Genomic DNA, 14,025 nt, shown 5'->3' on the forward strand with positions numbered 1-14,025 from the left:
GCTTGCCCGTCGGATGTAGTGCAGTCTTCAGTCCGAAGAAGTGCATTCTTCTCTCTGATGTAGTTCACACGTCAATTTTGTTGTCCTGAAAAACAACCACATTTCGGTAATTTAAAAACGGCTCTTAAACTGCAAGGAACTAGAGAGAGCTTTCTACATAAAAGAGTTGTGCCTCATCGATATCTTTCCAACACTATGTCATTTGCATCATTCGAACGAGCGATTTGAAAAAAATCATGAAAATATGATCGCTGCCAATCGTCAGCCGCCACACCATTTTTAATATTCATTTAAAACCATGAGGAATCTCAACAAATGTCCAACATATGAAAGTTGCACCAATTCCACAACTTTTCAATGCCGCATCACACGCCTCGTTCCAACAAATAGTTAAAAAACTACAGCGGAAACCATACCAAAAAAATAAAAAATATTGCAAAACAGAGTTCCGTGTTTCGATAAATTTAAAACCGCCCTCAAAACATAAAAAAATATAGAGTGAATATACACGAAAAAGTTGCACCTAGACGAGCGGTTTAAAATGATGTATCATTTGATTCATTCCGATGAGCGGTTTAGAAAATGGCACGAAAATACGCTCGCTGTCACTTGTGGGGCGTTCAGCTTTTTCGAAACTGCTCTTAAAACATCAGGAATCTCGAAACGTGTTCAACATGACGAAGTTGTGCATTTTCCATAACTATCCAATGATATAATATATGCCTCGTTTCGATAAACTGTGAAAAAATGGAATGAAAACGATGCTGAAAAAAGCGTGTAGTTTTTTCTGCTCACATTGCATTGTACTTTGACTAGCAGTGCAGTTTTTTAGCTTTCGGAGAAAGTTCGGAAATATTCTCAGAATAACTATTCTGTATTCTGGACCCAATATTAGTGTGTGTGTGTCCTACACACCAACCCATGACCACTACGTGGGCTATAGATCCAATGACATCATATTGCTTATGAAGACGAGGGAGTGTCTCCTTGAAGATGGAATAATGTTTTCCTCGCCTGTTCCCCGCCTCGACGGTGCATCTATCCTCTTCCGAGGGTGTGTGGAGGTGCGTCTCCGGCGGATCTCGTGGAATTTGGTCAGCGTTTATCTTCGATGGATCCTCTTGAATCTGGTCTTCGTTTGTTTGTGTGCGTGTGTCTGAGGTTAGATCCTTCATATCTACATTTCTCTTCATCGACATTGATTTTTATTTTGATGCGCTTGTCCTATAAACCTTAACATGACGATTTTTCGACTGTCTTCTACACCAAGATTTGCTCGGTTTCAATAAGGAAATGTTGATGTCGACAGGGCGCGTTCAGCTTGCTCCAGTTATTATAGTCGTCGCTAAGTCGTTTATAGATCTGGATGCATTTTTTTACTTTGATATTCTTTGTACTATAAAAGAACTAATGAATGGAGTGGATAGGTAGCCTTTTCTTTTTGGGAAGAGGCGCGGCGTATCTTTGCGTCGGTCGACCGACCCGGTTGTTTATGGATAGCTGCCTTCTAACCGAAAATAGTCGGCGGGGGCATCTTGGCCAATCCGCACCAACCACGGAGAGAGTGAGCGAGGGAGCAGATTGCGCGCAGTAGAAACTCGAGAAAGCATTTAAGAAAGCGAGACCTCGCACTCGCAGCAGATCGAACGGAAGCTCTCGCCCAGCTCCACCAACTTCTTCCAGGCCAGCCAGCTCTCCCACTCACACTCGCTGTCAGATCCCGAGAATGGCGGTCGTCCCTCAGCCGCTGCTGGCCTCCGCGCTCCTGGCGCTCCTCCTCGCCGCCGCCTCCGCTGCCGATACTAAGAGTACGTCTCTCATCCCTTGCACGATCGCTTCTCTGTTTGCTGTCGCGCGCTGCATTTCCTTAATTCGTGCCTTTGCTACTGAGCGTGCACTCCGGTTGCCGACCAGGTGTTTGGATCTGACCTCTAGCTTCAGCTGCCTTGCGGCGCATGCGCTTCGGCTGCTCGCAGACGCCGGCCTTGAGGTCTTCGTTCGGGTCGTCGAGCTCGTCGAACGCCATCTCAGGGTCGGCGTGGATCTCGAGCGCGGGCATCTATTTCTGCTTGTTTGATATAAAAATGCCATGTTGGTGACACACTTTCGGTCTACTATAATAGTTCTTGAAATCCAACTAGAAGCCTTTACAAATTCGGAGTGTGTGGAAATCCAATGACACAACTGTTACCCGTTGCCATGTAACTCATCTGCACACCACTTAATACTTTTTTTTGCGGGGTTACACAACACTTGACACACTAACAAAAATGCAGAAATGTTGCTTAATTGCAAAAAAATCATGGTTTCATTATGTTGCATGCATTATATGTTTAGCCTTTTTATGCTTTTCCTAGAAAATAAATTAGTTTTTAGTGTGCTCAGCACATTATTACTCCATCCAATCCAAATTAATTGCCGCAGCTTTAGTACTTGTACTAAAACTGTGACAACTAATTTGGATCGGAGGGAGTAATAATTTTTATCAGTGTAAATTCATAGCGCATGGACTAGTTCTATATAACGAACTGTAAATTATGAAGTGGAAGTATCACAAACTGTAGGACACCTGGTATTTTCTGCTGCTGTTGTTAGAATCCAGATCTGGTCATGTAACATTTTTAAGGCAAAAAGTAGTTCCCCGTCAGATTGTTTTTATCAGAATAAGAAAATGTGCGACCAACCTGCTAGGTCTCCGGCAACCAACAATGTCCCAACCATTGAATTAGCCTTGTCTTTGATCCTTTCATTGTAGCTCTGTGCTTCTCCGCTTATCTTTTAATCCGCGTGTATTCTGGTCCCTCCTGATGATGGAGAGTATGTGCCTTCCCTTTCGGCCTTTGGCTTTGGGTGCACCCGCATGATTTCTAAATGATCAAGTAAAATTGCGAAGGCTGCTGATTGTTAATGATTCTTTATAGTGCTTATTACTCCTAGCATGTACCTATTTGTCTCAGCATATTGTGAACTAGCTCTGATTTTTAATTGCTTATTTATCATTTTGATCCTGCAGAAGGTAGTTGCTTTACCTTTATATAAAATGGTATGTTAGTCGGAGTTGTTACTTTTTTTTGCACACATCTGAGGAGCGGCCTCAAATGTCAGCAGTGTGAGCGATTCCCAAGCAATTAGTGCAAGTAAATAGTAATTGCTAACTGCCAGTCTGCCACATTATAATTTGAAGCGTGAAAGATTTACATTCACCTATCTGAATATTGCGTATTTTCAGTAACCTCATATAATCATGCATTTGTTAACTTCTACGTTGATTGCTCAAGCAAATACCAATGTATTTGTGTTTTCAGTATGTTGTGTGCTAGGGTTAGGAAGAGGTTCTCGCTCCTGTAGGCAAGATAGGAGAACTATTCTTTTATTTTCCTGCTTCCTTTTTTCCTTATAGGGTCTCCTCTTTGTATAGAGAACTAATAATCCAATCTAACATCTAAGTAACAAATCGTAGACATTATCTCTACAATTGGCTTAAGGCCCAAGCTACAAAGATACTATATTCCTGATTTAGATGAGAAAGTTTCAAATCGAGAGGTCACAGGCAACCTCTGCCAAACTTGGTCATGTACTGTGCGTACATAACAAACCAGCTCTTGCACAACTGAATGCTGGAATTTCTAGTACTACTCAAATTTCATCCTTGAATTATCTCATTTACAGATAACCCTGCCGACGAGCTTGTGAGCTTGATCAACGCCAACCGTACCGCCAGCAAGGCATCAAATCTTGCTGATAATCAAGGCCTTGGATGCATTGCTCTGCAGTACATAAAAGCATACGAGGGTCAGTGCGACCAGGTGGGTGGAAACAAGAAGCCTGTGGATTCCAGTTTCATCGACACATTTGCCCCAAATTGTGGTGTCCAAACTGCAAGCCTTGCCAAGATCACTGGGAGGCTCCTGGCGTGCCAGCCAACCTACCCACCTCCAGCACAGGCCTTCGACATGCTCATTGCTGATGAGAGGAGCCTCCAGGTATTGCATAGCAAGAACCACACAGAGGTGGGGGCGGCTGTCACCGGCACTTCTGGCGGCGGTCCGTATTTCTGGTGTGTTTTGTTCAGCAATGGGAAGCCAAACTCGAGCTTCACGGTAGAAGGGGGAGTTCCCAAGACTGCCCATCCTGGATGCTTCAGCGGCAACAATGACGAGTGCAGTGGCGCCATTTCAACCGGTGTGACTGCATGGACGCTGGTGTCGGCCATTCTTTTTGCTCTGGCTGGCGCCTTTACTTTGTGAGCTTGAGCAGAGATGCATCGGTGTACCATTCTTTTGCCGATTTTCAGATCTGGTAGAGCACGCTAGTTGCAGTGTCTCTACTTCACCGCAATTCTTTTGCTCCTTTTAGCAGGTGATTTCTGTAAGGACTAAAAGATCATGGCTTTCAGCATTTGTGACAACGAGTTTACCTGTGCAGGTTGTGCGTCTATGCATTTTGTGTAACTGAAATTGACCTTCCCTGTTCTTTTTTCTAGTGGGAACTTGGAAATCCATTAAACATCAAGCGCAGTGGCCAGCAGGTTTACAATACTGTTGGGGCAGTGGCCAGCAGGTTTACAATACTGTTGGGGCAGTGGCCTCTCAGAAAGTGTCATTAGGCTCAGGTGTAATTTCTGAGCTACAGAGTTTCAAAGTGCGCCGGCTGAAGGAGAAGGCATAAGAATCAAAGTTTAAAATGCATTGTCTTCGAGTGGGGCGTTTTGGAGCACGGGCTCCATGGAGCCCTGTTTTTTAAAATCTCAAAATTCATCAAAATTCGTATTTTTACATTTCAAAAAAAACTGAAAAAATATATGGATATACATGAAGGCATAACACACGTGTGTGCAAATTTTTAAAACAAAATACGTTGAAACGAGGTCTGTGTAAAAAAGACAATTTTTTGATTTTTTAACACATGATACTATTCATACCAAAAGTTCATAAATTTATAATCTTAAGGTATTTCATATTGAATTTTTGCACACATATACATTTCGTCCTAATGTACTTGCATATTTTTTAAAGATTTTTTTGAAATAGAAATTTTGAATTTTGAATTTTTCAAAAACAAACAGCTCCATGGAGCCCGAGCTCCAATAGGCATTTCCGATTGTCTTCTAGTGTTAAAAAATGTTATGGGACGGAGGGAGTAGATTCCTTCACCACCACCCCAATTGCCGCATTGTCACAGGCATTTCTGTTCAAAGTGCGCACAAGAGTTGAGGAGTCAGGCTCAAAGACAATTCTGTTAGCCCCAATAATGTTCATGTTAAACATAATATATTCAGATATTATGAGGCCTTGTGCGCCAAGTCTGTCAGGGAGTCTGTTAGTTGTTTAAGTTATATTTGGTCTATCTCTGTCCTCTTAAACCTCCCTCTAATATCTCTATAAATCTCTAACCTATTGGGAGATGGGTCTCTCCCAATCTATATAAACCAACGCGGCCCCCTGTATGAGGGTTGAGACCCTTCCAACATATTTTATATGGTAATTAAAGCCTCCCTCTTCCGCCACATCTAGCATCAGCTCCATCTCGTCAAAACCCATCTCCAGATCATCTCCTCCCTCGAACCAAACCATGTCTTCAAGCCAAGTTCCATCCATTGCTCTTAACAACACCACATCCGAGCCTCTCATAAGAACCAACTACATTCTATGGAAAGCCCAAGCTCGCTCCCAAATCATGGGTGCCGGTCTATATGGGTAGATAGATCAAACCACACCACATCATACCAAAACCATTATCACCAAGAACTCAAAAGGAAAGGAGCAATCTGTTCCAAACCCTGTCTACAACCCATGGCTGATCCAAGATCATCAGATCATAGCCTTCCTGCTACAGAATCTCTCAAAAGAGGTCCTTGTTCAAGTCGCCTCCTTAGAAACATCCTACGCCATATGGTCAGCCCTAGCAAACATGTTCGCCGCTCAATTCCGTTCCAAAGAAAACAACTGTCGCATATCCCTCCCCAATGCTCAAAAAGGAACTCAGAGTGCCACCACATACTTTGGTCAGATGAGGGCCCTAGCTGACGAACTAGCTGTAGTCGGAAAACCCATAACGGAAGAAGAACTTCTTTCCTTTATTATTGCAGGGCTCGACATGGACTACTAGCCGCTGATCTCAGCGCTGGATGTACGCACTGAGCCCCTCTCGGTAGACGATCTCTTCGGCATGGTCGCCAACTTCGACCAGCGCGTTGAGATGTTCCAGGGGGCCGGGCCAGGCGCATTCAAATCATCTGCAAATGTTGTGTCTCGTGGACGTGGCAACAACTCCAGGAACTACCGCAACTCCAACACGGGTAGTGGGGGCGGTGGATCGCAAGATGGTAGCGACGGCGGCGACTACAACAACGGCGACGGCTACCACAACGACAACGACGGCGGCTACCACAACAACGCTGGTGGCGGCGGCAACTACAACTCCAACAACAACGGTAATGGTGGTGGCAGAGGCCACTACCAGAACAACAGAGGCGGCGGCAACGACATGCATCCCTACTACAACAACAACAGGAGGAGCCCCTTTAAAGGGCATGAGGAATATAAAAATAAGTGTCAAATATGTAAGAAAAGTAACCATATTGCCAAGGACTGTGACTGGCGCTATGCCGAGAACAATTCTCGTAAAAAGGTTGAAGCGCGGCAGACACCTCCTATGGCGTTGACACAAATTGGTACGTGGACTCTCGAGCCACAAACCACATCACCAATGAGCTTGAGAAGGTGACCATGACCGAGAAGTATCAAGGTCATGATCAACTCCACAATGACAACGGTGAAGGTATGAAGATTGATCATATAGGTCATGTAATTGTTCATACTCCCCATCGAAAAATTCATCTAAGAAACATCTTACATGTTCCTGAAACATCCAAAAACCTTCTCTCTGCCCATCGTATTGCCCTTGATAACCGTGTGTTTCTTGAGTTTCACCCCTATTTCTTTTTGATCCGAGATCAAGTCACGAGGCAAATTCTCTACCGAGGTAGATGTGTGCTTGGGCTCTATCCGTTGATTCCCCAGTTTAGAAGGTTCAATAAGCAAGTTTGTGGTGTCATCAAACTTTCCTCCGAGCGGTGGCATGCAAGATTAGGCCATCCCTCCTTTATTATTGTTCAGCAAGTGCTTAGGAATAATCAGCTCACATGTGTTGGTGAGCGTAGTCTTGAAACTATTTGTGACTCCTGTCAGCAAGCAAAGGCTCATCAGTTACCTTATCCAATTTCTACTAGTGTTTCTACTAAGCCCTTACAGCTCATTTTTTCTGATGTATGGGGTCCTGCCCCTATGTATGTTGGACGTCATACTTACTATGTTAGCTTCATCGATGACTTGAGTAAGTACACTTGGATATATCTTCTTAAAAACGGTCTGATGTGTTTCAAGTTTTCAAACACTTTCAAGCACTTGTTGAACGCCAATTCAATAGCAAAATCATGTATGTTCAATCTGATTGGGGTGGTGAATATGAAAAATTACATTCTTTTTTCCAGACTTTGGGTATCTCACACCATGTGTCATGCCCCCATGCTCACCAGCGAAACGGTCCGCCGAGCCCAAACATAGACATATTGTTGAGGTAGGGCTTGCACTGCTTGCTGGTGCCTCCATGCCCCTTAAGTTTTGGGATGAGGCATTTCTCACAGCCGTTCACCTCATCAACATGTTGCCCAGTCGTGTTATTCACAATGGAACACCCATGCATAAGCTTCTTCATACTCGACCGGATTATACTTCTCTTCGTGTGTTTGGTTGTGCCTGCTGGCCTAACCTACGCCCTTACAACAATCGCAAACTCATGTTCCGCTCAAAACAATGTGTTTTTCTCGGCTATAGTCCAAAACATAAAGGGGTCAAGTGCCTAGATGTGTCTACAGGGTCTGTATATATATCTCGTGATGTTGTCTTTGATGAAACAATTTTTCCTTTTGCCCATCTTCATCCCAATGTTGTGGCCTTGCTTCGGCAAGAAATCCTCCTCTTACCCACTCATCTTACCAGTTCTCGGCAAGGGGATGACAGTTGTACTGATCATATGATTAATGCTTCTAACCGTGGACATGAGTCTTGTGATGGTATAGAAAAAACAGGGCAACCTTCAGTACAAATCAATGGAGAACTCACGAGCATCAAACTGTCATCCTATGCAGCCGCAACAGGACACCGCGACATGATCCTCGTTGGGACCAACAATGTCAGAACAGGCGGAATCATCCTTGGGGTTGGAGCCTAGCCAAGCCGTGCCTGCGGTGCAGCCAGCAAGCCAGGTCTACGTCAGGCGCATGAATCGCCTATCAAAACCAGGCGTGGCTCCTCATCAGGATGTGGTGGAGTGTGGCACCGGATCCACTGGTTCCTCTACGCCGGTCGCTTCACATCCACTTGTTGATCTGGTCACAGAAGACTTTTTGGAATCATCTGCTGCAGAACTATCTCCAGGATCCGCTGTGCATGCCACTGTTGTTTCAATCCAGCCGACGATCACTCCACCACGCACAAGGTGACGAGCGGGAGTAATCCAACCCATTAATTATAAGATCAAGTTTGGTTTAACTTGTTCTATAGGAGAGCCTAGTACGTTTCAAGAGGCATGCAAAGATTCGAAGTGGAGACAAGCTATGGAAGAAGAATTCCAAGATCTCCAGAAGAACAAAGTATGGCACCTAGTTCCACCACACCAAGGTAAAAACTTGATTGATTGAAAATGGGTGTTTAGAATAAAGAAAAAGTCAGATGGTACCATTGATCGTTACAAGGCAAGAATTGTTGCAAAAGGATTCAAGCAGAGGTATGGCATAGACTATGAAGATACATTCAGTCTTGTTGTTAAAGCTGCCACTATACATCTGATTTTGTCCATTGTTGTTTCTAAAGGTTGGAGCCTTAGACAACTAGACGTGCAAAATGCATTTCTTCATGGTGTTCTGGAAGAGGAAGTATACATGAGACAACCTCCTGGTTTTGAAGATAAGAATAAACCCTCTTATGTTTGCAGACTTGATAAATCTCTCTATGGACTCAAGCAAGCACGTAGAGCATGGTACTCTAGGTTAAGTTCAAAGATGCAATCACTTGGTTTTGTTCCTTCAAAATCTGATACATCTCTGTGTTATTTACAATAAATCACACATATGTATATTTGTGCTGATATATGTTGATGATATCATAGTCACTAGCTCATCCAATGAAGCAGTAGCGGCCGTGTTGAAGGATTTGAACTCGTAATTTGCTCTCAAGGATCTTGGAGACTTGCACTTCTTCCTTGTAATTGAGGTCAAGAGAAACAGGGAAGGTGGTCTTCATCTTTCTCAAGAAAAATATGCCACTGATATTTTGAGTAAACCTGGAATGCATGACTGTAAACCATCACCAACACCAATGTCCTCATCAGAAAAATTGTCTCTAACAGAAGGTGATCCTTTGAGCCAAGAGGATGGCACCAGGTACAGAAGTTTGGTAGGTGCACTTCAATATTTGACCCTCACTAGGCCAGATATCTCATTTGCTATAAATAAGGTTTGTCAGTTTCTTCATGCATCTACAACCGCACATTGGACTGCTGCCAAATGTATACTAAGATATGTGAAGAATACATTGAGTCTTGGGCTGACAATTAGCAAGTCATCATCTACCTTGGTTAGTGCTTTCTCTGACTCTGATTGGGCAGGATGTCTAGATGACAAATGCTCAACATGGGTTTTTGCAGTGTTTTTGGACCCAACCTAATCTCATGGTGTGCAAGAAAACAACCTACAGTCTCAAGGTCTAGCACTGAAGCAGAGTACAAGGCATTAGCTAATGCAACTTCTGAAATTATTTGGGTACAGTCCATGCTAAAGGAACTTGGGGTATGTCATACCCAAATTCTCTGTCTCTGGTGTGATAATCTTGGAGCTACATACTTGTGTGCTAACCTCTCTTCCATGCGAGAACAAAACAAATTGAGATTAACTATTACTTTGTAAGAGAAAGGGTTGCCAACAAGGAATTGGACATTCGGTTTGTGCATTCAAGAGATCAAGTTGCTGATGGGTTCACAAAGCCTTTGTCTACAAAACTCTTTGAATAATTCAAGCGTAATTTGAACTTGGTCAAGTTCTGATTAAGGGAAGGTGTTAAACAAAATATATTAGATATTATGAGGCCTTGTGCGCCAAGTATGTCACGGAGTCTGTTAGTTGTTTAAGTTAGATTTGGTCTATCTCTATCCTCTTAAACCTCCGTGTAATATCTCTACAAATATGTAACCTATTGAGAGATGGGTCTCCCCAATCTATATAAACCCACGCGGCCTGCTGTATGAGGGTTGAGACGCTTCCAACATATTTTACAATTCACGCCGTCAATTTCAGCAAGGCAAACAACATATTGTAGTGCAAAGCACTCTTTGGATTCATAGATTTTCCTGCACAAGAGCGATGAAAACACCCGCCTAATCACGACTTATGTAAGCCTCGGCCACCCAAACCTGTGTTTGCATTATAGGCCCCATTAAAGTTTGGCTTACTCCACATGTGAGAGTTAGGTGGATTTGGCGGCTTGCTTTTCGTCCTAAGGCTCAAGGACTCAACCAATAGCTTCTCCACACTGTGAGTCTATGAGTGACACACAACATGAGGAACATGGAGAAACAGCTACCCGTTTAGTCCTCTGGCCCTCGCTATCAGGTTGTGCCATCCGGCTTTGCATAGCCATCATCAAGAGAGATGTATGATGCCCTTGGTAGACCACATACACCTAACCAGGCCCGCGCGAAAAGATGTAGGTGAGTTTGCGCGTGGTATGTTGGCTTAGCTTCTAATCTTGTTCACTCATTAGTCCCTTTTAATCTATACACTCGTGCATCAAATGGAGATAATCTCTACATGAAAAAATGCACATCGATGTTAGGTTCCATTTTCGCAATCGGTTTGTAGTTTCATCGACCGTAAATATTCAATTTCGTATTCATGTTTGAAGCTTACTTCGGATGAATTTCGTCAAATTCATCGCACACGATCGACCGTTTGACATTCCTTTTGACCGGTAGCTTTATCTTATAGTTTCACATTATTTTCATGTTGCACATTTTCTGTTTTGGCGATCGTGAACGAGTAGATCTGACTTCTTGTAACATCCTGGATTTTGCCCATTTCTTTTTTTATCTCGTTTTGCTTTTTGTGGCTTGATAGTTTTGAAACCTAAAAGGATTACCCTTGATTTCTTTTTCATAGTGGCTTGCCAACCTTCAAACCATCCCAAGACCTAGCCATTTCCATCTTGAGCCTATCCCAATATTCTTTTTCATGGGAATATTCCTTTTTCTATTAAAGGAATAACCTCTGTTGCCTTGAGTTGTGAAGCAACCCCCATTTATATCTCTTCAAAAATTACCAAATAATTCTCGTAAATATATTGGGTCATATCTTTCTCAGATATGACAAAATCTTTCCTTGCCATGTTCAAAAATATTTCCCAAAAATTCCTTTTCTGATTCTGCCCTATCTGCCAAGTTGTGAAGCAAGTATCCTTTTCATTTGCTTGATTGCTCTCAAAATTTTTGGGCACTCTCTCCTAGCCATATAATTGCCTCATGAAAAAATTCAACTCAACTTAGCTAGTAAATATTTCCTGGAAATTTTCAAAGTTTTTGATCCAGAGGAAGCTTTGTGAAGCAAGTGCTAGCTAGGAGTGTTCAAATGAGTTGAAACTTTTCCATCATCTCACAATGCTCAAATAATGCCTCTCCTACAAATTTGAGAATCACTCCTTCAACCATGTGACCATAGCATCAAATCTTTTTCTCTAGTTATTATTTGGATTTGTGAAGCAACTATATTTTATATTTCTCCATAAATTATGAAAGTTTACCAGGACATTCTCCTATCTATAAAACCTTGATAAACCAATTTTGAGCTCATTTTATGTAGCCAATTAATCCCAATAATTCTTCTAAGTTTCTGTCCAGTGGGATACTGTGTGAAGGAAGTGCCACTTTGGCTTATCAAGATGGCATGAAATTTATACATCATCTTCATAACCCTAAAATATTCATCTCCTCCAAGTTTCAACTCCATCCAAGCCTGTATATGAGTGCCACATCAAAATCCTTGTTCTAGACCAGGTTAGTTAGTTACAAAGCAACTATATTAAATATTGATCCTCTTCTTCTCAAACTTCACAGGATTGTATTCCTTCATACCCTAAGCCTCCCAGACATGAGTTTTTGCTCTTATCCCTTCTCTGTTGACCACAGTGATCAGGTCAAGTCCGCTGCAGGAAACTTCCAGTGAAGCCTCCCTTCAAGCCTTAGCTCCTTTTGGTGATCTATCAACTCTTTTGGACCCCTCTTTGGATGCTCTATCTGCTAGACATAGTATTCCAGCCTCTCTTGTCCTCTCAGTGCCAGTGCACATGGTGACCATGCCTGTGGCATGCAATAATCGTGCTCTCTGCAAATAATCCCTTGGTGTGCTCGATTCCCCCTCTCCCTCGATCCCTAGTCATGTCTAGCAGCTCGCCTCATCGTCCTGTTCCTCCTGGAGCCCTCTCCCCCTCTGGATTCTGCCTTGTCGCGCCGTGACAAGCCCCGCCCTGTTTTGCCAATGCCCGTCGTCGTCGTTTTCTTCCCCGAGCCTTCCCGAGCTTGCCTGATCCGTCCCCTCCCATCCTCTAAGCTACTCGACGCCGCTAAAGGCGAGCCACGTCGCCCTGGAGCTCCAGTGCGCCGCTAAGCTCGCCACGGCGGCCGTCCTCATCGGCTCTCGTCGCCGCAACTATTTAAGCAACCCTGGGGTGTTTCGACCTCTCCATCCTCCTCTCCTCCACCCCAGCTGCCTCCCTGACCTGTTCATCGAGCTCCCAGAGCCCCCCTTGCCTTGCATTGCCGCCATGGCCGCCAAGCTCCTCTTAAATTCAGCTGGTGCCGGGCATCTTCTCTCCGTCTTCGGTGCCCAGAGGAGCCCCCAAGCACCGGTGACCCTCCCCATTCTCTCGCCTCGTAGCCGGAAGCCATGTTGTGGCGTGCCCGGGATCCGGTCGCCGCCGCTCGCTACCTCCGCGCTGCGCCGCTGCTCCAAGCCCCTCGGGCGCCCATCCAGGGTTTGGACGGGTGCAGCATGGTCCCCCGCAGCCGCCGGCGGTCTCTCCTTGGCCGGAGACGACCAGAGCCGCCGTGGCCCTCGCCGGCTGCGCTCTGCCCAGCCTCCCTTGTTCCTTCCGTCGGGAGGAAGAAGAAGGCGTGACGAGGAGGAGAGAGAAAGGACCAGGGTCAACGCGGGGCCCACGCGTCAGTGGCCAGAGGCCGGCCCCGCCCTGCCACGTCAGGTAAGTGGAAACGCCTCGGGGGCATTTGCGCTTTCCCCAAGGGAAAGCGTATGCTCCCTGAGTGCGCGACCAACTTAGCTGCCAGGGACCCCGTTGTGAATATTTGTTTTCGAGATTAGTCCCTAGCTCCAAAACCCTCATATCTTTTTGCTCGGGACTCCGATTCGAGTGATTCCAAAGCCCACGTCTTCATCTCGTCGAGACCGACAAGATGGTATCATTTCCAACATGTGATCACACAGTGGAAATGACCATGTTTCCTTTGCCGTAAACAACCCTTCTTCGAGAGAGAATTGTTTCCGGCAATTCCTTTCGCGAGTTTCTCGCGCTGCTTCCCGATGGTTCCATCATCCGAGGCAAGCCACAACTTTCATTTGCTTCATTTCATTGAAATATCATAGTCTAATTAACTATTTCAATAATAAATATATCTGTTTATAGTCTGGAATGTGAGTATGCACTGTTGAATAAATTATTACTGAGATGAGTACGGGATCGTTAGTGACTAGTGTCTTACACACTAGTCGATAACATGAGGTCGATATTATTGACTATGATTACTTTGTGAACATGGATCTACAGTAGTGGCTTGAGCTTATTAAGTATCGGCTTACCGTGACGTCGGAGCGTCAGCTATAACAGAGATATTATTCAGGATAAGATATCTAGTTGGTTGATGAGAGTCACCTGTCCGGGCTCATCGGTGCAACCACATTTGTTG

At 44.3% G+C, this 14,025-nt stretch overlaps 1 protein-coding gene across 1 annotated transcript; it reads left to right on the top strand.

Annotated features, from left to right (window-relative positions):
• The first annotated feature begins 1,528 nt into the window (after positions 1-1,528).
• On the top strand, positions 1,529-4,435 carry LOC123411204. The gene is made up of 2 exons (XM_045104148.1): positions 1,529-1,808; positions 3,670-4,435. The coding sequence occupies exons 1-2, from the start codon at positions 1,727-1,729 to the stop codon at positions 4,245-4,247; spliced, it is 660 nt and encodes a 219-aa protein (XP_044960083.1). The 5' UTR covers positions 1,529-1,726; the 3' UTR covers positions 4,248-4,435.
• Positions 4,436-14,025: the final 9,590 nt, after the last annotated feature.

Source organism: Hordeum vulgare, chromosome 7H (genome assembly GCF_904849725.1).
Source record: "Hordeum vulgare subsp. vulgare chromosome 7H, MorexV3_pseudomolecules_assembly, whole genome shotgun sequence".
In the NCBI taxonomy this organism is placed as follows: Eukaryota; Viridiplantae; Streptophyta; class Magnoliopsida; order Poales; family Poaceae; genus Hordeum; species Hordeum vulgare.